At 36.9% G+C, this 26,181-nt stretch overlaps 1 protein-coding gene across 4 annotated transcripts in view; it reads left to right on the top strand.

Moving 5' to 3' along the window:
* Nucleotides 1-401: 401 nt before the first annotated feature.
* The window catches only part of dpp6b (dipeptidyl-peptidase 6b), a 143,472-nt gene continuing 117,692 nt past the window's right edge, over nucleotides 402-26,181 (top strand). The window contains exons 1-3 of one of the 4 annotated variants that reach the window (XM_084118792.1): nucleotides 402-602; nucleotides 726-784; nucleotides 2,757-2,789. In XM_084118792.1, coding sequence (XP_083974918.1) covers nucleotides 728-784; nucleotides 2,757-2,789 — 90 coding nt within the window. In that variant the 5' untranslated portion in view covers nucleotides 402-602; nucleotides 726-727. Of the gene's footprint in view, nucleotides 785-2,756; nucleotides 2,790-26,181 lie in introns of all 4 variants that reach the window. The other 3 variants (XM_084118791.1, XM_084118794.1, XM_084118793.1) reach the window with 3 other exon arrangements.

Raw genomic sequence — 26,181 nt, 5'->3', positions numbered from 1 at the left:
TAACTAACATTAACAAAGATTAACAAAAACAGTAGTAAATGTATTGCTCATTGTTAGTTCATGTTAATAAAGGAACCTTATTGTAAAGTGTTACCCATTCTTTAATATTTAAATTTTACTAAAGTCATCAAAACTAACAAATGCAATTATCGACGATTATGTCGGCTAATGACCAAATGTTAAATAGGCTAAATCAAAATATCGTAATTTTTACTTGTTTGTGTTAACTCGTCAATAATTTAAAGCAAGCATAAGCCTTTGGATCAAAATGATTTTAATATCGAGATAAATTCAGTCAAGTACGCACTGCAACATGCACTGAGGAGTTTGCGGTAGGCGGTGCACCATCCGCTGAGAGCTTTTGCTATTCCAGCGTTTCAACAGGAAATCGTGGTCTCAACCCGCGCTGTCATAGCTGTCACATCTCCCGCAGGTAGGCTACGTCACACTCACCACGCGTGTGGTTGTGAGAGAGGGACACTCTCTTTCACAGGGAAACTGTCTCAACACTTGCATCAGATAACGCGGGAAACAACTACTCACTCACACAAACACGAGCTGATAAACATTTCATTGAACTTCCTCGGAAAACGAGACTTCTGGTATGAAAATGGAGTTTTTTTCTTTCTTTTCTTACACATCCCAAGCTTTTTTTTCTTTCTTTTTTTTTAAACGTAATTCCATGGATTAACTTCCTCTTTTTCTGTCTTAAACACACCGTTGAGGGATGAACTCGTCTGCTGGAGCAGGGAATTACCGGAGGGGTTCATCCAGTGGGGATAAGGTAAGCTGTTGATTTCATCCAACTGTTTCAAGACATAGGCTATATTACAACAAATGAATATATATCCTAGTACTTATAAGACCCTCTATGTGCATTTTGTATGTGTGACATAATTGACAATCTGGTGAACATAATTCTCATTTAGCATTCGAAGCAGCTTCAATATCCATGTAAATCAATCACTTTGTATTGAATAGCCTATATTTCTTTATATAATAAATGGTGATGAGGAGAAAGACCGTGGCTATAGCCTATGTGAGATTGAGATGAAGGGATTTTCATCACAAGAAGGTCAGGTGTTAGGTTTCCCTCAGGTTTTGTTGTTTTGTTCTGTATTACTGCACTTAATTTAACACTGAGTTTCAGGGGACAGGGAAATTGTGTGAACTTGATGGGATTTATGAAGTGAAAGTCAAAACCACCTCAGGACTGTCAAAAGCCTAGCAGTCTGTCCCACTCCAAAAGCTCCCTATGGAGGATAACTGTTCTTTGATGTTGAGGTTAGAGGCAACATGAAATGATTTAGGTGAATATTACATAAGAGATATGGAAGTTTGAAATGTTATATAAATTCAGTGGAAGACTAAATATTGAATGTCTCTACCCTCAGGTGGACATTTGGCACCTTTTTGTTCAATATATTTTTATACAGTGATATGCCTTCATATTGAAGAGTCAGTTGTTTGTCCCTATACTATACCTGACCTTAATAAGCCCATTCATCTGTATTGTGTAGCAAAGCACAATGGTGCTGTGTAATTAGCCTATCTTAAAGCCAGCAGTTATAAATCTCAAGACAACTTAAGTATCTTTTTACAGACTATTGTCAGTAAGAGTTTCAAAAAAACATTGTAAAGATTGAAGTGAAGTAGTTACTGAATGAGGAAATACAGTCTATTCATATATCTGAACTAGGCTCAATGCACCACAACATCCAGGCTTAAAACATCCATATAGGATTCTGTCAACAAATCTATACCTTCACTGGACAGGGTTTCTCTGGTCTCCTCATCCTCTACTTTTCCATTCTTCTTCCTTCCAGTCATTTTTTAGCTTACCTTTGGTAACTTTGGTCTCTTTTAGTCCAAAAAGTATTCAAAGATGTATTGCTGCTCAGTTTGAATCTGAGCAACACAAAGTGTTAGGCTGCTTATACCCCCCAGTTATTCCTACCCTAATTATCCTTATCAGAGTTTGAGTTATTGTCTTAATATTTCTGTGCAGAGTTTTTCTTATTTTGTCGTGCCGCTGTTTTCTGCAAATACCTCTGGGGCTTTGTCCTACAAAGTTTTAGAGTTTTGTTACATCACAGCAGCGAATTGCCAATATCCTGACCCACATAAAATGATATTTAGTTCATTGCTCATGAAGATGCAACTGACTGGAGAAAACATCAGTCAGAATTCACTGAAGTATCTTTTTTTATTTCTTTTTTTTATTACCAGTTCAGTATACTAATTGTTTTCACCCACTGGATATGAACAAGAAAAGCAAAGCTGAGGCACCGGGGGTGTTATACATTTCAATGTTTGTGTCTGTGAAGCAGATGTCTTCAAGTTTTCAGGATATACACTGGAACATGCAGTACACTGGAATGTATTTTTCTTCTCTGTGTTTTAATGGGAGTCTAAAAAGAAGAGTAAAAAAGTTTGCTAGAGATTAGCACTCTGTTTTTAATGGAAAGGGTAATCATCATGACTTTTTTTTGTCATGGACTGGTGCATTGCCATTCTGGACATCTTTTAGAGAGTGCTGGGGTCCTGTGGAAGCTGCAAACTAAACAAAGTGTGCCCTCTGCTGGCAGGATGTGTACTTTTTAGTGCTATCAGAGCACTGTCCAGTAGTTCTTGTTATAATTTATTCAGTAAAACAGGTCTTGTTTACTGTGGTGTCAAGATCATTATGGATTAAAGTTGTGCAATTTGAAAGTTACAAGAATTACTGAGCCAATCTCTGATTTTTCCCATCAAAGGACAAAGGACAAGGACCCTTTATACCCATTGAGGTATGTTAAACACTCTTCTTCACATTTTTTGTCTTTTACTAGATACTGTGTTGGATATGATATGAAATGAGTCATAATACATCAGAAAATGTCTTGCAGTCTCTCTTTTTAAGTTATCAACGTTTGTTTAAAACAAAAACGTTTTTTGATAATGGCAGTGTTCAGTTGTCCGAAATTTCTATAATCTTATACTAAGGCAGACCATAATAGGTTTACAGGTGGTCTCTTTTTGCAGTTTTGTTGTGTAATACAATAATGTGATATTTAATAAAAGGCAAGTAAAGACAAGATCTTGGAGTGACTGGGCAGTGGAATTATGAAGTGTGTTTTCAGTGTTGTTGGCTCTAAAATCAGCTGGAAAGGCTTGCTTACTGAATATCTGAAAGCAATACTCAAAACATGTTCATACATTTCAAAGAATGATTCTAGACAGCTGACATTTGTTTTAAATCAATGTTTTTTAGGTCATTTAAAAGTATATTTAGCATGTGGCAGTGAGTGGTCAATGACACTTTGTTGATTTTCCACGTTGACCCAACTGTATCAAACATAATATGGCATGACAAAATGTCACGGACCCCCTGACACGTGCAACATGTGGAAGTCCAAGAAAGTGTTATGCAAGAATCACAAATGCCCACTTTGCAAATTCCTCTATAACAGATATTCTGCTATGTTCGCAACATTGTCTCTGCTTTTTACCACTGGATGGAGGGGTGACCCAAGACAATGCACTGTTTCTTCTTATTAAGGAGTTGTCTACTACACAGACCTCTGCTACATAATTTTAATGAGTCTTCACTTTGTTGTAGAATAAAATGCTAGATTTTATGGCAGTTGTCAAAATTCTGGAGCAGGAGGATGGAGCAGCTACTAAAGCTCAGAAATTATTTAGTAGTGAAAACCATGCGTGAAAACATAAGTGGTAAAAAATGATGTAATAAAAACATTCAGGGCTTTACTAAAACGTTTCGAGCGTTATGAGTATATCAAACATTTTCCTCAAGAATTCTTTGTAGCAAACAGACATTTCAGAGGGATTGGGAAACATGCAAACCCTTCATACTTTTGCGGCCCAAGCTTCTGGAAAACAACAATACCCTGGCAGAAAAATTAGATGTCGTATATATACAGTATATGATGTCGTCATATCTGTGATGTTAATTTATTGTTGATTTTAAATTCATGAAGGATTGTTTCTTATAGTTACACCATATGTTTGATTAACAAACTATGCAGCTTGAATTTGAATAAAAATTACACTCTTGTAGGTTCACTTTTGACCTGTTTTTTTTAGTCAAATATTTTGCATTTACGTTTTATTTGTGTGTTTTTATTTTTATTTTTTATTTATCATGCCTTAATTGAGTTTTCAAAGAAGCATTGAACCTGTTCTTTAAAGGTCCCCTAATTTTTTTTATCCCTTATTTGCGAGCATCTCTCCTTAGTGACCCTGCTCCTATCAGCAGAAGACTGTCTGCTGGAGTTCTGAATGGAAAAGCTGTAAAGTATTTTTGGATGCATCTAAATCACGGCACTGCTTGGAATATATCGCCACAGTATAGAGAGAACCCATTATGTGCGCCTGCAGGAGCAGGATATGTTATAACTCACTCAGAGTGCTGCAGCAGAACGACAGATTTGTGATAGAGAGTTTGGATGAGCTTCCTTTGCTGAAAAAAATGCTTCCTTCGCCCTCTTCTGTAAGGAAAAATACTTTGCGCCTAGACAGGAAATATCTTTGCGAATTTGAAATAAACAAAATGCACCTTGATAACACTTCAAAGCATTTAACACAAAGTGTTTGTATTGTAAACCTATATTTTTCAGGTAGAGCACAATCCACCATGATGATTACAAACAGTAACTTTTTTTTCTTTGTATTTGACTTAAAAATGTTTTTGTTCATGTGAAAGTTTTTCAAACTCTGGTGTAGTTTGCTGCTACACATCAGAGTTAAGAATTATGAAAGCATTTTTCTCCTTTAAAAGGTGGTTTAGGGTTGTGCTTCTTAGGCCCCGTTTACACGTACATGGTTATTTTGAAAAACGGAGACATTTTCCTTCGTTTGCGCCCTTTGTTTACACGCAAACGGAGGATTCGCCAATGAAACCGATTCTTTCTAAAAACTCCGGCCAGAGTGGAGATTTTGAAAATCTTCGTTTGCACGTTTGCATGTAAACTGAGAAAAACTCTGTTTTAGGCAGCGACGTCACAGAATGTGACTATTTTCGGGATTCTGACTGGCTAAGGTGGGCTTGAGCTTCTCGTTACACTGCCACCTACAGGTTTGGCATGCTCTTGACAGCATATACACAGGTTTGTGTACATTCAAGTCTTTCAAGTCTCTACTAATGAGCTGATGAGTTGAATCAGGTGTGCTAGAAAAGGGAGACATATAATACGCTTAATTGAGTTTTCAGTTCAGTTCAGTTCAGTTCAGTTCAGTTCCCAGTTCAGAGGCTGCATCCTTTGAAGACCGCATTGGAAGGCCGATTGTGTCACCACTGCGCGACGAAGGCTGTCCCAATTCGAAGGCTCCTTCAAATATGGCCTACAAATGCGGCCTTCGTTTCCTTTGTAATCAAGGATACAACAGATGGATCCTTCGCTTCCTTGCCTACCCCAGAATTAATTGAGCGCCAGTGAAGACAGGATTTTTGAGAATTTGCAGAATAAATTTTTTAAATGTCAGTATTGGGTTTCAACTCAAATATCTAATGATACAAATGTAAAAAAAAAATATATATATATATATATATATTTTTAAAGCAGTTCAAATGTTGACATATCTTACCGAGATGAGATCTATGCATAATTTATACTATTTATTATATACAGAAATGGACCACGGTGAACATACTGTATTTAGACAGTTTGCTATAACTTTAAAAAAAAGTCCAGTACAAACTAGAGATGTGCGGATGGGCTATTATTTCATCCGCAACCGCATCACAAAACTCATCATCCGTCCGCCATCCAGCCGCACCAACGTTTTTGACCGATTTTCAAAACCGCACCGCCCGCCATCCGCTGATTGCTGTATACGTAATATTTTTCATTTGAGTGGTTCAACCGCCCGCCACCCGCCTGAATTGAATTAAAATATTATTTTTCGTCACGTCATCCGCCCGATCCGCGGTTTATCCGCGGAGTCCGCGGCTGTAACTGCCAACCGCGCATCTCTAGTACAAACGTTACAGTCACTCATCACTGGCAGCTGTCACTTTGAAGTCCACGTCCTTCGAAGGATGCAGCCTCTGAATGGGGACACAGCATTTCAAAATGTGCAATGGTGGGGGGTCCAAAGGACAGGTTTGAGAAGGAATGGTTTATGTAAGATTTTACAATTTGATATATACACTGATAAACCACTATGACATATACTTTCCATTTTTGCTGTTCCCCATCACAGTTATAGTACAATACAGTCGTTCTCAAACTATTCAGGCCTAGTACCACCTCTTACAAATCAGAGGTGGTACTTGGCACATTGTGGTTCCATGAAGAACCTTCTGTTCCACAAAAGGTTCTTTTTAGTGGAAAAAGTTATTTAGATAGGGAACCAAAATGGCATTGCTGCAAAAACCTCCTTTTGGAATCTTTATTTTTTAATAGTGCAGTCATCATCAATGTTTGTTTTTAGCCGCAAGTTGAAAGACTGTGAGCAACATACACATAATATATTTTTTAACTGATATTATTATTATTGTTGTAGCTCAAATAAATCATGCTGCTTTAAAGCATTAATTCACTTCAGAATTAAAATTTCCTGATAATTTACTCACCCCCATGTCATCCAAAATGTTTATGTCTTTCTTTCTTCAGTCGAAAAGAAATAATTTTTTTGAGGAAAACATTCCAGAATTTTTCTCCATATAGTGGACTTCAATGGCAACCAGAGGGTCCAAATTGCAGTTTCAATGCAGCTTCAAAGGGCTCTGCGCGATCCCAGCCGTGGAATAAGGGTCTTATCTAGAGAAACAATCGTTCATTTTCAAAAAATAAAAAAAAATGTATATACTTTTTAACCACAAACGCTCATCTTGCAGAACTCTGCGATGCATTACGTAATCACGTTGGTTTTCATTTCTTTGTCTCTAGTGTTTATACACCTTGTGTTTCAGTTGCTCTTGGTCTGTTCTCATCATTATTATGGTGTTCTGTTACCCATGCTGTGTAGTGTATGTGAAGTGTTAGTTTGAGTTTATTTGGATTAAAGAAATCACTGCTGTAATTAAATCCAGCTTTTTTTATTTCAATTTCTGGTTTTGCAACCCACTGTGACAATTGCTTTTGGTCTGTTCTCGTCATTTTATGGTGTTCTGTTACCCATGTTTTGTAGTGTAACTGAAGTGTTAGTTTGAGTTTATTTGGATTAAAGAAATCACTGCTGCAATTAAATCCAGCTTTATCCGTTTTTGCAACCCAGCGTGACAATTATAGAGTAGGGATGGCTTGGTACCACTTTTTCATCACAGTAGTGCAGGCTTGACTATCTGCTAATGCCAATATTTTTTTCTTGATCAGTTTTGAATATCTATATGTCATTAACTTGCCAACATACATGATATACATGATAATGGGAGCATTGGAATGTCTTGGGCTGCTTCCAAAAGCTGAAAAATACGGAGGTAGGAAGGCAAAAAGGCATGTTCGAATCCAATGCTTGTATCACGTCCTGTCTACTGAGATACCTTCATCTTATTGGTTTTCGAAGCTCTCTGTATTTTGTTGTAAATTACTTTTTTGTCCTTTTTTTGAGCGTAGTAGTAACAACCGTAATGCTCCATATCAGATTTCGATTAGTTTCTGACTGATTACATATTACAAATACACATTACATATGCACATACATTACATATTACATACACATTACAACATTCAGACATTAGAAATAAAACATGGAAAATAGAAAGTGTATTTTAATGATTTACATAGTTTGCTCCATACTACCTGAGGGCACTATGCATGCCACTGGTATAATGCATTTCTTTTAGCAGCTTGTCTCCAATTCAAATGTTTTTGGTGAGCAGCTGGTATTCTTTGCATTTCTTGCATCAGCACTTGACAAATACAAGTGCCATTCTGTGGTCCATTAGTTGTTGCAGTCCTAGTGTAAAGTTTTGGTGGTAGATCCAGGGGACAATATAGTGACATAGTGAAACTAGCATTGTTTGCCTGTTGATTCATTATCTAGTTGGTAAACATCTGCAGCTGCAGCTAGAACTCTCAGTAGAATCGCACTGCATTTTTGCCCAAAATAATACTTTAAAGGCCTTTGAGAACAGGTGAAGGAGGCTGAAACCAAAGGTTAAAACAGCCTTCAACAGGCTGATGAATAACTTTTAATGAGTTTTATTCAGTTTTTAGCTCCTTACATTTCCTGCTACTGCTTAATGTACAGTGCTATAGAGCGAAACATAATGCGATCTTCACTCATTATGCTACAGTTGTCAGCTGATAAAGAGCATGACTTGATTTTGACAGATCAGTCCATTTAATTCTCTCAACCTTTTAACAGTGTTACAAAAGGGAAACCTAATGGAATCAGTGCTTTCTGTGAAATCTATCACAGAGGCTGCCTAAATACATGATAAACTCAGAAACCTTTCTTCAATCAAACTCCAAAGTGTCATGTCTGCTGCTCTCTTCTCTCTACTCAGTGGACTCTATTAACCGGGCTGAAGTCTATGGATTCAGTGCAGGATTCTGTTATTTTTATGTGCCATCTGTCTCCCTGAGCTGATGCGGCTCATTTATGATGCCAGTATTCATCCAGTGCCTGTCACTGCCCTCCACAATTTACACCAGAAGGAAAGGTTAGCTGCCATCATTTACTTTTATTCAGCAATCTAGATAATGCTGAGTCTTTTAGATTTTTATTTCTCTCTTCAGGTGCAGATGTATTAGTCCTCTGGACCAGTTCTGATAGTGTTGTTTCTCTACCAGTTTATGTGCTATTTTTCTTTCTTGCTTGTTTTTTTTTTGTTTTTTTGCAGTTGCTAGCCCAAATATAATTAAATGATGCACAACATGAATTAGTGCTGTGTTTGTATTACCTTGGATTCTAAGATATTACACATTATACCTATACTTTTGGCTGTGTGATGTCACATTTGACCCACAGTAAATTTGAACCATTCCAGACTAGTCTTGATTTGTTGCGTTAAAAGAAACATTGTAATTATTTAGCTCTTTAGAAATAAAACTTCCGCCTGGTAGTTCACATACTCTGTTGGAACCCTGGGGTCATTTCTTGATCCCACTCCCCTCTCTTCTGTCCAGTTTTTATTAAAGGCAAATTAGTAATTATTATGCTGCATTTTTGGATGTAATGACAGCACTTTCAAGCCCAAATCCTTCCAAGCATGGTCTTGTTCATTTGAACCGCACAAACGGGTAATTTGACCACACACACACACAAAAAAATTTTGAAACTATTTCCCTTCTTTAGGTACTAATACTTTTTGTATTTGATATCATTAGTGCTGTTGTTAGTGTTAATAGGGTTGTTATTTATAATCAATTTATCCTGCAAGTTAATATAGTTTGATTACCATAATAACTGAATGGTTCTGGGCTTGTGTGTGACACGTCTTTATCATAACCAGCATAAAGAAGATGGATGCATATAGATTTAGATTTGCATGTTTAACATGCATTCTCATGCTCCTCCATTCCTAACATTGCAGTAATTATACCCAACACTTTATATGATTGAAATTCAGTGGCATTTTGAGTGAAAAACTCAATTTTAATAATGCAGCAACATTTGTGCTCTAAAACAGTGTGAAAATATTCTTAATCCAAATAATAAACTTCATCCCTAAAGTGAAGGATTACCTCTGAGCTTACAGGGAAACAAAAGTTCTATGTTCTGCTTAGCTGCTTTTGTTAAATGGATGATTCAGTTGTGCTTCTCTTTGATTGTGCTAGTGGCTAAGTCTCAAATTTGACAGTCAGTATAAATGAGCTCTTCTCTTATCCTTGTGCTGAATTTTAACTTATGTGGCTGCCTTTGAGCTGCCAATAGCTCCTCCTGAGTCATTTTAATAGTATGGTAAAGGTCTATGGCATATTGTAGAAAAATATAAATACTTTGAATCAGTTATTTATGCATACAACATCAAGACCAGATTTCTAAGAACATGCATTTTTATATAAAAGGGGAACGAGAAACAAGAAACAACCACATACACATATTGAATTGAACAAAAACAAAATCTGCGACTGTTTCTTCGATGCAGATTGAAAATTAAATCTGTGAAAAAGGCTGTTTTAAAATGTCCAAAAGCTAAATGTTTTTTTTTTTTTAATTAAAGCTAAATAAATGGGACCAATTCACATCCACTGATTTGCAGCATGAAACTGAAGCTGTGAAAAATCTCATTTTGAAATACACAGCACTTATTAGAAATTCACAAGATGAAAGAGGAATGGAAAATGTAATGAACGTATACGAACAAAAATAGTTATAAAGTCTAGAATTATCTCACAAAAACAAGACATTGGCTTCTAACTAAATATCAAATATCATAATATAATATGAAATCATCTTGACACATTTTGCATAAATATTTGCTGTATAATTAGTTCTGTGTTTTAGGTAGTGGGGGAATAGAAGGGGGGAATCTCCTCAACCACCACCAATGTGCAGCATCCACCTGGATGATGCGACGACAGCCATACTGCGGCCAGAGGTGGACAGTAACAAAGTACATTTACTTGAGTACTGTACTTAAGTACACTTTTTGAGTATCTGTACTTTACTTGAGTATTATTTTTTCTGGAAACTTTTTACTTTAACTTGAAAGACAAATATCGTACTTTTTACTCCACTTCAATTCTGTCACGGTCCTTGAGTAGAAAGTAGTAATGTCAGTTAGGGGATGATTTTGGTTGCAGGGGTTGCATTTTGGTTGGAAATGAAAGACAGATTGACGTCAGAAACCGACTTCAGACCGGATTCTGACATCAACCTGATTTTCATTTTCAACGTTGGGTTTGGTCTTCTAAATGCAAATTTTGTCATTGTTTTGGTGCACACTAGCTTATAGATAACAGTAAGGCTAACATATTCATACTAAAAGCCCAAAAACTTTAAATAGGGCACTATTTGAGGGAACAGCCATTTGGGTGTCCGAAACCATTGTGGACGTTATTGAGTGACGTATTCAATCTCACATTCAATCCCACTACTGGAACTGTGTTCTAGAAATACATTTAATATTGATATGAGGGTAGGCAGGCATAGATTCAGAGGCATAAGGTACTGTAAGTATTACACACAACAATGCAACAATAATAAAACAATGCATTGACATTTACTTTTGATACTTAAGTACTTTTAAAAACGAGTACTTCTGTACTTTTACTTAAGTAAAAATCTGTCTTTACAACTTTTACATGTAACGGAGTAATATTTGACCAGTAGTATCTGTACTTTCACTCAAGTAAGGAAGTTGTGTACTTTGTCCACCTCTCTGCGGCAGATATGATCAAAGTCATATGATATTTCATGATATGAGTCAATTTAAATGTCAGTGAAATTTCACAATTATCAGTACTTCAACAAAAACTAATGCTAGGTTAATTAATGTAAGTAAAGTCATTAAAATAGTTACAGAAGACAAGTAAACAGCCAGCAATACAATAAGAAAAAAGAAACTAAATTACAAACAAAACCGACAAAAATGATAACAGAACAAAAATACAAATGAAATGAACAGTGCTTTAGGTTTTTCAGGAAGATGTACTAACAGTGGTATTCAGATAAGTAATAGCCTACAACAGAAATTGAATATAGTAATCAAATGTAAAATAACACTGCTGTATACATTACATATAGACAAATCCTTATTAAAAATACAGTTGGACAATAATGACTGCAGCAGGTTTATTAGGCTTCTGTCATTTTCAGAGCTAACGCACGGACTCAATATACTGTTACACACGCTTTTTCTCAGTGTTTACATTCACTTAAGACATAACCAGTTTTTTTTTACGAGGATATTTTCACGTCAATAATCTTGATTTCATAATTGTTGGAAGCCAAAATCAAAAATTAATTACGATTAATTGCACAGCCCTAGCTACAGGGTGATAGGGCTGCTAGCAATTTCTAAGTTGTTCTTTGATGAACCCTTTGACTCATACAATCACACCGATGTGATCAGTCTTGGCTGGTCCCTGGAGTGTACAATCACTTCAGTGTGATTAGAATGTTCAGTGCATCATGTGATCGACTGCTAAATTCAAATGTGTTTTTGCGCTTTGGCTGGAGCTGAGCCAGAGACGGACGTGCTCAACGCTTGTCATATATCTCAACTATTTAGTGTTTTCAACCACATAATGTTTATTTTAGGTTTCAGACATTTAAATAAACATAAGTACTAGCAAAACAATACATGTATAGTTTGTTAAATACACACTGATGTCTGTGGAAGCGGCAATAACAATCCATTATAGATTGACGAGGCGATTTATTAATATCAGATACACATAGTGTTGGGAACTATAATGTTTACTCTATTCTTCTTCCACTTCACTGGTCACTTACAGTGCTATGCATAAGTTTAGACACCCATGCTAAAGTTGACTAAAAAGAGGAATAAAAAATCTCATAGCCTTCACCATACCTAGAGATTGGCATGGAGTACTTTCCATAAGATCATCTCTCAATGCAAATCAAACCAGCTATTAGGCTAACTGAAATAAAATCATGCCAATCTCTAGGTATGGTGAAGGCTATGTGATGATGTGGGGCTATTTTAATTCCAAAGGCCAAGGGAACTTTATCAGGATGCATAGTATCCTGGATCCATGAAGTAACTGGCCTTTAAAAATAAAAATCTGCCTGCCTCTATGGGAATTTAACATAGGGGTGTCCAGACTTATGCACCCTGTATTTTAAGGAAGAACATTTATTTATTTACGATACATTATTCATTCACAAAGAAAATTGGTGTCCTTAAAGGTTAGATTTTTCCTAATTTTTTTAATTAAGGCATTAAGTTCAATTTCCAAAAGATGATTTTTTATTCCTCTTTTTAGTCAACTTTAGCATGGGTGTCTAAACTTATGCATAGCACTGTACTTTCATGTATTTCGGGAGAAGTGGATGAATTCTCGTGTTGTAAATCTGACAGATCCGATCCTCTGAATTGTGGTGCAAACTAACATGCCTGTGCCCATTGCACTTCATAGATAAACTAACATGATCATTATAAATGTTTTTAAACATCGCTTGCACGTATTTGAGAATTGGAATATCAGGTAGTTGATGACATAGCCAAAAAGTTTGAGAATATTTTGAATAAAAAAGGAAAAATAAAAGCGATACTCCTGCCATACAGGCTATTTTGGCTGCGTGGTGTCACGTGACAAGCGTGACGCGTCGCCATGGAAATAATAAGGTGATACGTTCTAAAATAACGTCGCCTTAAAAAAACTCACACTGAGGGGTCAGCTAGTGTATTTTAAACTTGCATGCGAAAAGGTTAACATGATAGAGAGCAGCAGGAATATGAGACTTCTGTCACGTTAATGCACAGTTTATGCACGGTTCCAATATACTGTTACACAACATGTATTATCTTTCTCAACTATTTAAGTTCCAAAACTGACTAAGTTTAACTGAATACTCGCCAAGACGGGCATTTTGACAATTTTGTATGTATTCAACTGTTTAAGCGCAGTAAACCACTCATTTTGGTACTTGCGACTCGCAAGCTGTTTGAGAGGTGGCTTTATGTGTGCGCCACTTATATAGATCAGTGGTGCACGCGCTTTTGGTGTGAGCGTGAATTTGGTTTGTTGTTCCGAACGTTTTTGTGGTGGTTCCCCCACGGTTTACTTTGGCCTTTCAATATTACAAATTGCGAACATTGTGTCTTCTTCACTCACAGTGAATATTTCCAAGCCAACAACTTGTTTACATGCAGCTGTTAGTGTGAGCGTGGCTGTGACGATATTGCCTGCGCCGCTGGCAACATAACGGGCCAGCTCAGAATCTGAAAGACGTGACACTGACCTTGCGGTTACCGGTCCGGGCAGAGCATGCGGAAAATTGGCTGATTCCGGTCCCTGGCCAGTCAATCAGTGCATCTCTAGCTATAATGTTTTATGAGGTTGTCTGCATCTATAATAGTCAGGAGCAGTCTGTATTTTGGACGGATGAGAAACTCTAATTATCAGATTACATTCTGAAACCCTTAACCAGACTGATATGGAGAAAGGAAGAGTTGCACTACCCTCACCCAAGAGGGAAAAGGCAATATTTTCAGGATGTCTACTTTACAGTGAGGCGGTCAAGCAGAACTCAATCAAGACTCAGGTAGCCTGTAGGGAAATATCCTAGTAGGCAGTGGCTTGTTGCCTCTGTGAATTTGTATGGAGTGTCTTCAGTCATTCACGGTCAGTGTCAAAGCCCCCCTCCCCAATGTCCATGGTCAGACCTTCAAACAAGAATGTGTTTAGAACTGAATGCTTTAATACTTTAATACGTTTTGTCTTTCAGTACTTGATAATAAATATGCAGATATAACAAAGATATTTAAAAATCTACTTACATACTAACTTATTTATAAACTTGTGCTCTCCAGATGTGTATAATAATTGTGTAATTAGATGATGAATAAATTACTTATGTAATTACTATATTTTCTGCATCCTCAACTGGGTGCCCAACAAACTCATGGAACAAGTCTGGCAGCTGGGTGGCATCAATAACTCCCATAATTTGTGTCCATACTTTGCTCTGCCTGGGAATTTAAAATCACAGAATAAATAAGAATCATTTAGCTCAGTCTTAAATGCAGACCAAACTATCGATCCATTCATTTTTTCCAGAGTTTTAAATCCAATGAGGTAATCATCAGTCATTATGGTCCTGCTTTAGTGGAGAGGTCAAATCAATAGCACCTTATAAACACATACAATCTTGTGAACTCTAGCAGCCTGCAGATGCTGATAACTTCTTTACCAAAGCCCTACACCATCTTTAAACTGACCCTAATGGAGGATGCTGCGCAACACTGCCTCATTTCATATATCACTCCTTATGAGATAGCCTAGAGGGTCCAAGTCTGTTAACTGTGCCCAGGGAGCAAAATGAAAAATAACCACCACCACTATGACATAGAAATTGCTGCTTTTATACCCTTCTATTTAATTTTGCTGGTGGCTCAACTCCTTCGAGACAGGAAGTGTTATATCAGTCTTTGTTAATAACAGAGTAAATGTTATTCTATGAGTTTTTGTGATCTTGTTGAAAATGTTTTGTTCACGAGGCAAACCTGGAGACAGTTTCAAAAATGTAACTCTGATAGACAGATAAATCGTTGGTTAATATTGGCTAATAACCTTGCCCACTTGGCCGATTAACAGTTTCCTTCTTTTTTCATTTCCCAAATCTATTGACAGCCTTGTCAACTGGTAATGCACACATTTTAGTTCATTTTGATTCAATACCTTGTTCAATAAGTATTGTATTTGACCATCTGTACCTGTATAAAGAGTACACATGATCAATGTCACACATTTACTTGTTTGATTAGTTTGTTTTAAATTTGTCAAAATCCTAAAACTCGCTAAAATATTTAAAATGTCAGATTTTTAATGTGTCTTTTGGACCACACACTATGTTGTACTTATATAACTTCACAAGTTGTTTTATAACAGCATTTTTCCTACACTCAGATATCCACACATACACTTGCACATTTCATTTGTTGCACGTTTTGGATGTGTTTATATTCCATTACAGCACATCTTGTGTCTCTACCCTCTAAGTCAATTAAGAGCATGCTAGCCAACTGTAGTCTATTTTAAATAAATAAAACTCTTGTCTTTTAATGAATTCTAGTCTACACAGTGCCACTTCTCTCTCTCTACCTTTCCTGTGTCCAGAACAAATCTTCTGGAGTCAATGGGGTTTGTGTAATAAATTCTTTATTGGGTGTCGAAACCTGGACAGGGTGTGTGCAAGGCAAAGATGCTCCGTAAATGAAATTGCGTGGACAACAGGGATGCCAGCACCCTGTCTGCTGGCAAGGAGACTTTACCTCATGACAGTGCAGCATAAATATGTCCTTGTGGATTTGGGTGCATGTATTAATCAGCACTAGGACTGGGTGAAATGTCTTATAAAAATATATTTGAGCTTTTTAGCAATATTCAGTATATCCCATATTATTTAGTTTGAGCTGAAATGGCTTTAATTTGGCTTAAAAATAATCTCACTAAATGAACACAAGGATGAATATTTTACAGGGGTACACACACAGTCCATATACTGTAAGCTGCTCTACATACCCAATCCATCAGAGATAATGAGTTGTGGACTCTCTAATTATTATTCCACTATAAATTACTATAAGTTCTCTTGTCATTTTAGGTGTAACATAAAGCTTACATAATAAAATCTTGGTAATAAACTGTCCGCCATTTAATTATTTGCCAAACAACTGTAATTTTCAGGAATTTCGGGAAGGCGGATCCACAACAGCTTTGGCGCGTACACTCTGTTGTTCTGTATCATCATCATTGTTCCAGGTTCTCATTGGTTTGATGGCATATGTGGGATTCCATGCGCAAGGAGAGCGGTCCGCAAATCACTCGTCCATGCGGAAAAATGTGCTGTTGCTGCCAGATCTCGATCACTGAAAATTACATTGTATTTGATACAAAACTAACTAGATTAAATTAAATGGAAAAAAAGTAATGACAGAAACTATTTTCATAGTATTTCATTTTCTCCATAGGGAAATAATTGTTTTTATGAAAACTTAAAAGACAGACAAGTACAGTTTAAGTACAGACCTGCAAGTAGGCCTACTCTAACTATCCGAGGTTGTTAACCTATAGTAGGCCTATTCTGTTTGTTATGGTCAACAATTTGCATTATTTCAACTTATTTTTTTAAAAGAATATTTATATTTTATATATTTTATTATAGTCCCACAAGTCCATAAACAAAGTCCATGATGATGCAAACAAATTGTTGAATAAATTAATTGAAATTGACACTTTGAACTCTTACCAACTTACCAACACTATTGTTGCTATTTAAACCCAGCCATAGTCAGTTTACATATTCATACTTTTTCCTTTAGTCTCTAAACCATTTGGCAAGGGCTGCTGTCACCTGCTGCTGTTTTTATGTGTGTTTTGTGAAATCTGCCCAGAATATTCAAGTGGTTTACCCTCACGCTTCAGTGGGGCAACCCAAGAGAGAGGGAGGGTGAGAAGGAGAGAGAGACTGCGTTCGGAGGAGAGGTGAGGGAAGAAGGAAAGGACAGAGAAATTGACTGAGAGAAGAAAAATACAGCTTAGAGCAGCGGATGCCGTGGAATTGCATACTTCGCTCGGGGTTCTGCATGTGCAGCCAAGACTGAACATATAAGAGTGAGAAGAAGGACAAAGTAAACAACAGGCAGGTAAAACACGCTGTACCACAAGTGGACTTCCATACTTTGCTGCACTGCCAATCCACAATGTCAGTTCTTATTGTCACTCAATTGAAGATCGACACCAGCACTTCATTTAGAAAGGTAAGGCCTTGTATTTGTAGCATTTATGTCAGACATTCCATAAACCGCATTATACAAAACTGCAAGCTTGATGTGTGTGATTTTACAAGTTAAAGCCTTGTGAAGAAAATATGCTAAAGTACAAAATGCTTTGATTACAGAATTTGGCCAGTGTATACATTAGGGACCCATGAAGAACATTCTCCATGTTGTAAGACATGACAAAACTCTTGAAGTGTACAGCTGAAAGAACTACAGAAATTAAGGTTTGATATGTCATGATCATAGCAAAGCCATTCTTAAGGAGTGTAAAAATATTTTATTGGATATGGATGCTCAAGCATCCTAAAGGACACTTCTGTTAGTTCTATATAGTTAAACTCTTCAATTACTAACTGAATGACTTTTTCAGTACCGTCTCAATGTGCCAGATTACTTGCAAATGCACACAATTTTTGCTTTAATAGAGGTGGACTCTATTTCACTTTCAATCAAGCTTTTTAGTCTCCTGGGCCAATACATAACAGCATGCACACAGAGACACATTCAGGATAAATACTTCTTATTGGACCCAAGGATGAAATGCATTCTGCTATCCATTTAGACTCAATGCTTATCACACCCTGCAGCACAGGCGACACTGATGCACCACACATCAGTGTCAGTGTTCACTGTTTGCTACAGTAAAATCGTTTTAGTGTTCACCTGAAGAAAGTGACCCTCTGAAACCACCTCTAGTTTTAGACTTGAAGAGCATTGCGAAACGTTCTAATACATGCGTCTAATCCTTGCACTCTCTATAGTCAAGTCTCTGTCTAATTTACTCACTCATCATTTACTCCCACAGTCTGCTCCATATCATCCTTGGATAAGTTTCAATTTCCCTGGCACCTTATCTTGGACATTTTAAAATTGGATTTGAAGGCTGTATGATGTGCTCTCTCTAAAAAATAAAACTTTGTTCAGTAAACAGAAAAATCTTCAGTAAGAACACATCCTCATTTTCATGCTCAGTTTCATGCAACTTACTCCAGAAAAGAGATTAAAGATAAAAGTGCAAGTCGATAGGCATACAGTATATGGAGGTTCTGAATGTCGTACTGTAGTTTTTCAATATGCCCTGTAAGAATAATAATGACCCATTCCACACAATTTTAATCAAAGCTTCGTAAGTAGTTATGAATAAATTGCCTGTTCTTGCAATCAGTTGACTCTGCAAAAGTGAACAATTTTCACATACCTCAGGTGCTGAGAGTAGGTTAACAAATTAAACTTCATGTTGGCCTTGAGAGCCTGGAAGTTTTAACAGTTTAAGAAACTTTATAGCATAAGTTTTCTAAAGGTCACTTATAGCTTAAAGTGCTTAAAGCTGCAGTCCGTAACTTTTTGGGTTAAAAATGATCCAAAATACATTTTTGAGCAAGTAAATAACCAGCCAGTGTTCAAAACTATTTGCTTGCCTTAGCCCCGATTCAAAACGGTAAGCTTGTAATAATGTTTTTAATTCCAGTGGTACTGGTGGATTTCTGCGTGAAATTCGAGCATGTCTTTGCGTCATTACGTCACATCTGCACACATAAAGAAGGTGTCTCGGCTAGTAGGCTATATTGCATGTGAGGATGTTGGAGGTGGAGATTTATGGCCTTTTCTCACAGCACTTGATATAATTAAACTTATCAATTTGATGGCAGATCCAGAAAGGTTCAAACGACAATCACCAGTGACAACTGGATATTCACCCGTTGTAAAATGCAAAAGACTTCGGACTTTGGAGTGGCTACAGAAAAAAAGAGACTGCAACGCGGGCCCATGCGAAAACAAGTAGGGTTGTTCCGATTCCGATACTAGTATTTTCAAGGCACAAGTATTAGCAACACGGTTCGTTGGACCATTTTTCCTGCCGACCAAAATTTCGTTATTTCAAATGTAGGCGCGCGGCGTGTATACATCAAATGGCAAACGTAATGAAAACGGAACAAAACTGTGCTACTCGTTATTTTGTGCTTCACGGACCATTAAACAGTTTGGAACAATGCAGCGCGAGTCGATCTTGATCAAGCTACACTGTTACTACACAGTGCTAAGAGATCCAGTAAAGAAATCATTTGAATTCGCCACTGAAGTAATAACATCGCTGCGAAATATAGTGAGAAGCATTCACATTTCTCCGTTATTAACGGATCAAACAGCGCTGACGTGGAAACCAGAAACATTGTGCTTTCAAGTAACGTTACGTCGGTTTTATTTTGACATTATGAATAAAATTGCTGCCCTCAAATGTTAATCTGAAATAAAATAAACCTTTGTTTATAACTACTACAATATTACATTTCATTTCTTTATAAGGAGCTGTTTTTGTTTTATATGTCAAGTATAGCTCCATCATTGCTCAAAGTAAAAAATGATCATACTTTATGATGTTAGTTTTAATAAATAAAAATAATAATAATAAAAAATGTAAATCAAGGAAATTTCTCTGGCATTTCTTTCTTTTTGCTGTATTGAAAACGTACTATTGAAACTGTGACACCAGTGTATCGTATCGAACCGAACCATGAATTTTGTGGACCGTTACACCCCTATTATTCATATATAATTTTTTAGATTCCTAGATTTATTTGTTGCACTTTTTTATACAGTTATATTGTAAAACTAAAATACCTTTTATAAAATAATTCTATCAATTCATACAGAGCTAGTATGAATTGCAGCTGTATAGATACACACCCAGGTATCGGATTAGTACTCGGTATCGGCCGATACCCTGAGTCTAGGTATCGGAATCGGTATCGGGAAGGGAAAAAGGGTATCGGAACATCTCTAAAAACAAGGATAAATATCGGAAGGGCATTAAATGTAGTCACGCAATGCTGATGTTGTTAACATTAACAAATTGAGAACAAAGTATAATTTGCACGGTTTGACGTGATATGATAAGCGATCGTTAGATTTAATCAGCGCGATTTACTGCTATGCTTTTTTTCCCCTTAGTTGGTCAGAACAAAAGTGGATGTTACTTACCTGTTCAAAAAAAATCCTATGTTGATCATACTTCCAAAAAGTAGAATCTGTGATTCAGAATGACAGTATTCATACCGGCGCGGCGACTGACAGCCGCACATTCTCCTCAAAACATTGGATTCGCGCTGTGCCGTGCCGAGGCACAACCCACATAAAGTTGATAATTCCACGAATAACTGCAATTGCAGATTTCGAACAGAGATGGCGACAAAGAGGAAAAACTACGGACTGCAGCTTTAAAGTAGAATAAAAATGGAATAGAATAAATTAAAGAAAGTAGTGCAGCAACACCAAATGATGTTTTATAAAGGACGGAAGTAGCACATTCAGATAATACACCCAATCAGCGTGAGACACTGTAATAAATGAGATAATCAATAAGTTATGACAACATAGGTTTTTACATTGCTTTCACTCATCAAAATATGTTAAGCAATTTTCAACTTTTTTTATAAGTTATATAAGATTCAACTCATTTTGTAAGAGTGATGACTTAAACATCCAAGTTGATTGTACTTAAACATTTAAGGCAGCGACTTTTTTTTTTTTTTTTTTTTTTTTTTTTACAGTGTAGAGCCAACTTACCTCTGTTCCATGACAGTTTTTTCAGCATCCCTCCTCCACCCCAACTCCTCACTCTTGATTATTCCTATCCCAGCCAAGGATGTGTACACTGAACCGAGAACTGTTTCTATCGGACATGTTTGAAAACCGACGAGCTGGAGATACTGAGCATGCGTGATAGCACTGTCTGAACCGAACCCTTTCTTTTGGACAACTGATGCTGTACTGATAATATGAGCATGGCTGAACCGAGGGGGTGAATTTGGCGAAATGTAAGTTTATTTAATAACAAACGAAACATGTAAAACATCCAAGTTTGCACATCAGTGCCTGTATTGGGTGCTTTAGTTGCAAAACATAAATGTTAGAAACCCAAGATGGTGATGATGATGATGATAATTATTTAACTTAAGTTATAATTACAAATGACTTTATTTGAATGTGAGTGTATTTTCAACCACTGGGATGACAGAATTGACATCATTATGTGAGGACGTAAAGAACTGGTGAACCGTTTTTTGGGACCGGTTCATTGAAACAAACTGTCCGAAAGAACTGGTTCGCGGAAAAGAACCGGACTTCCCATCACTACAATATAGTGCACACTTTATATATATATATATATATATATATATATATATATATATATATATATATATATATATATAAATGTGTGTATATGCATTACAGATATACGTTTATAGGCTCCTGCTTAAATGGTAGAGTATGTTGCTAGCAGTGCCATGGTTATGTAATTAGATTTCCATTGAGAACATAGACTGGCAAAATGTATACTTGGAATGCACTGTAAAGCCACACTTCATTTATTTCCATTTGAACGCATCTGAACATTGGAAGACCAGAAATGCAAGCTTATGCTAAGACGTTTGATCTGCTGCATACGAAAGTTTATGAACTCTGCCAATTTGGATTTCACAAAAAAACACAGCATAGTTTCCAGTATTGTTGGGTCCAAGGTAATTTTGCATGCTTAAAGCTTAGTATTGCTGTTGCTTAAGTTGCTTTGGATAAAAAAAAAATCTGCCAAATGCATACATGTAAATATAGACCAATACTATGGAGCGTAATTTTATTGAAAATTACCATGAATGTTTATATATATTGCTGCAATGGCAAAATGTGGTACCATGTTCTGTTTATACAATGTTTTTATGAGATTCATGCTTACATTGCTGGACAGAACTGCTTTACATTATAAGTACACACAGGAGTGACAAAAGAAACATCGATTAATGAAAAAATCATACAATTATCATATATAAAATGGCTGATTGTGATAGATGTGGTTCATGAAGCATATACAACACTAAACCATTATGAAAAGTGAATAATTTCATTATGAAAATGTTAGAAGTAAAGCTTAGAATTGACTTGGTTGTAGGTAGGGAAATACCCTGGACAGAAGGCCAGTCCGTCACAGGACTAACAATCATACACAGACATACACATTCACACCTACAGAGAATTTAGTGTCTTTAATGAACCCATACTGCGTGTCCGTGGATTGTGGGAGAAACCAGAGCGCCCGGAGGATACACAGGTAGAACATGTAAACTCCACAAAGAAATGCCTCAACCACAAGATGAACCCGAACTGGGATCTTCTTGCTGTGAGACGACACTGAGCCACCGTGCCACCAGATGGAGAAAGTGAATTGATAGAAATGAGTGTCTCCAGGGCTACCATGATCTACAGTATATGCATTACTAGAGACCCACTGACAATCCAAAAATTAGATGAATTCTACCTTATCAAAAACATTCCACCAGCTTGTCTTGCTTTTCTGCTTATTCAGCAACTGTCCATTTCAGTCAGTGAGGCAGCAAATTGAGATACAGCCCTAAACCTTGAAGAGATGTTTCTCTGTCTTCCTATGAGCCAGGTTGGTGTTGCTCAGAGTATTTGTGGAGCGTCCTGACAGATTACTCTATTGATCTTAAATAGCTGAGGTCTGCTGAACTCTCCACAAAGATAGATGTTCATTTAAACACAGTTGACAGCTCAAAAATGAATCCACAAACAACCAACTCATCAAATATCAACCAGTTTACACCTGAGCAAATCTTTATTGTTGTCCGTCCTAAACGCTTGTGCATTTTAAAGAAACTGTCAGTGTGTCATTATTTTGTACTGGGCATTCACAACTTTTTCAAGAGTTCTCAGATTCAATTTTTCTTTTTCATTGACCATTCAATGTACCGTTTATAAAGCAAAACAAAGTTTTAAGAAAACATCCAATTATACTGTTGTTGTGTTTACAGTGTTTTTGACATACCAGTCAAATATATGATATTGAGATTGATGCTCAAATTGATCAAAATCATGGAATAGTTTAATAGATAAAATATTTGTGATATAAACACTCACAATTGTAATATTGGACACAATGAAGCTCCAAACAGCAATGAAAAATAATGAACCAAAAATATACTCTTATTTTTAACATGACAACCATTAAGGAAGCATGGAAAAGAAGTATTGATTGTGATGAGAGATTCTGTCGCTCAGTCTTCTGCAGCATCCACAACATAACACCATAAATTCTTCAAAAGGACTTTGAAATGCATGACTGTATGGGATCAATATTGCTGCATCTCAAAAGAAGCAAAATCTCAAGACTTGACTCTAGCTTCTTGATGCCCACAAAGCCATAAAAGGAAATCTCAGCGATTTCTCAAAGCTGAAAGTGATGAGAATAAAAATATTCTGTTAAGTGCAGCCACAATATTTGTTCTGTAAAGTATTGTGTGTTATTTTATTAGATTAAAGTTTTTTGGCTATGATGTAAATGTAACATTCATATGAATTTTCCTCATCAAAGATCACAAAAAGATTTTCTAGACTTACATTTCAAAAGAAAGACCCTTGGACTTTGCATACAGCCTTGTTTACTTCAACATATGGCTTTGGGGTAAATGTGGTTGTTAAAAGAGTTTGACTTTGTCAAGCAGCATTCTTTGAGCTTGGGTTTAAGAGTTTATCATCTAGAAGCTATGATTAAGGTGTATCCATGATAGCAGCCTCAATTAAACCTGAACACCTTCACCGAGTCCATGAATAATGCAGGCTATAAGTTATTGAGCCTCCAGCACCTCTGTTTTGAGTAAGCACACTTCAGCTGACTGCCTGCTCAGAAAGAAAATGGAAATTACACGCAGTTAAAAGGGAATTAATTGATTCTTACACACTATTTAATTTCGCTTGCTTTCTAGATATATTTGTGATACAGTCGGGACCACATTAATAAGAACCGAATGCATTTGAGCTTGATTTGATAAGGTATGGGCTCAATGTTTATTTTTGTTTTATAAAATGTGTTCAGAGTGTTCTAAACAAAAGCCATTAGTTTGTTTTTATTGTATTTTATGGATTATAACACTTAAGCAATGGCATGCAGTTATTCAAAAAACACAAGCGTAGAATACTATGCCTACAATCAGCCAAAAAGAAAGAGAGGGAGAAAAAAACCCTAAAATGACTTGAATGTGTAGAAAAATATTTTACCGTCATACAATCTTAATAAATGCAATATAGAAAGACACTTGCTTTTCCTTGTAGTGATATTTACAGTACATTTGTGTTATGGAATGGTAATGCTTTTTCACAATTGTATAGGCCATCAATGTTGTATGTGCGTTAGAGTCCCTTAAAAGCCCTGGTGCACATTATATGCAATGTTCTTTCTGCTGCTGCAGCAAAAAAAAAAAAAAAAAACTTTACATAATCTTGTTTCTGTTGCTCCATATGGTCTTCCACTCAGATGTAGTTTTGTTGGTCCTCCTGATATGGGTCATATGATTAATATATTGTACAAAATATTAAAGTTAAAGGCACAATATGTAAGTTTCGCATCTAGAGGTCACTTATTTAAAACAATAACAAAGGCGTAGCTTGATGGCGCCGTGAATGAATCATCTTCACATCCACAGCCGCTCATTTTGTTTTGTTGTTTATGTATATTTTACAATTAAAGTTATTTTTAATGTACACCTCCTTCTTTCCTGAACTTGAACTTTGTTACAGTTATGTTTGATCACTTAAAGTCACATTATTTTATTTCATTCTAATGAAAGTGCCGCAAATGCTGAATTACTACTCATACAGATCACTTTATCTGACAAATTAAAATTGTGGGGCAATGCAGTGCTGTTTTACTTCATACAATCATACTAAAAATACATTTGAGTGTTGAAAGTTATGGCATGATGTTACCCTATGCATTAGCTTAGTGTCTGGTATGAGACACTTATTGCACATGCAGTAAGCTAGATCGATATTAGTATTTCATATTAATAAAGGCTGGATGTCTTGTGTTGCTAAATGGCATGCAAATCATTTTTAAATATATTGTATGGCAGAGAAAATGCTGTATTACTGTTACTACAAATAAAGCTCCTGATTATGACCATGTTAGCCACTTGACAAAATAGTGTTGTCTTTAAGGCATCATAGGCATGGTACAAATATGTTACTCGCGGTAAATCAAGAAAACAAGAGATTAATTCAAACAATAAGACTAACCGTGTTAAGCTATATAGCAATGATTAGCACGCGCTGGTGGAATGCGGAAGTTATAAAAGGATGCCGACACACAAAGAGAGAAGCTTCTGCTCTTCAGCAAGCGCTCTGTGTAAACTGTCTGTCTATTTGGTGTTGTTTGTCACTCATTAACCAGGCTCGCGCTCCCCGTGGCGTCTCAGGTCAAGGGGATCGCAGATGGAGCTCCCGATCCCGACGTGAAGAATCTGGTGCACCAGTCTGCAAAAAGGGCGAAAACGATTTTGGGACCAGAATTTTAGGGCAGATGTCCTGTTCCCCTGAACAGAGCAGAGGCCCGGGGAAATGGAGACTCCTCACTGAGACGTGGAGTCCATATGGGAGAGGTTTGGCGCAGCGGAGGTGGATCTATTCACATTTCAAGAGACCTCCCATTGTCTGCTGTGGTTCTGCCTCAAGCATCCAGCTCCTCTGGGAGCATTTCCCCCGATCACTCTGCTTCCTGGGAGTTATAGAGAGGGTCAGTCGGGACGGGGTCAGTGTGCTCTTGGTAAGTTGGTAGCCCCGTTCTGGCCGGCCCAGGTATGGTTCTCAGACACCATATCACTCCTGGCAGGCCCTCCGTGGGAAATTCCCCTCAGGAGAGACCTGTTTTCCCAGGCCGGGGGTACGATATATCACCCCCGGCCAGGTCTGTGGAAACTGTGGGTCTGGCCCCTAAGGGGGCTCAGTATCTAGAGGCTGGTCTTTCAGCC

Source organism: Abramis brama (assembly GCF_963993115.1).
Source record: "Abramis brama genome assembly, chromosome: 7".
Taxonomy (NCBI): domain Eukaryota; kingdom Metazoa; phylum Chordata; class Actinopteri; order Cypriniformes; family Leuciscidae; genus Abramis; species Abramis brama.
The sequence above is the reverse complement of the archived record's forward strand: the minus strand, read 5'-3'. Positions and strand labels throughout refer to the sequence as shown.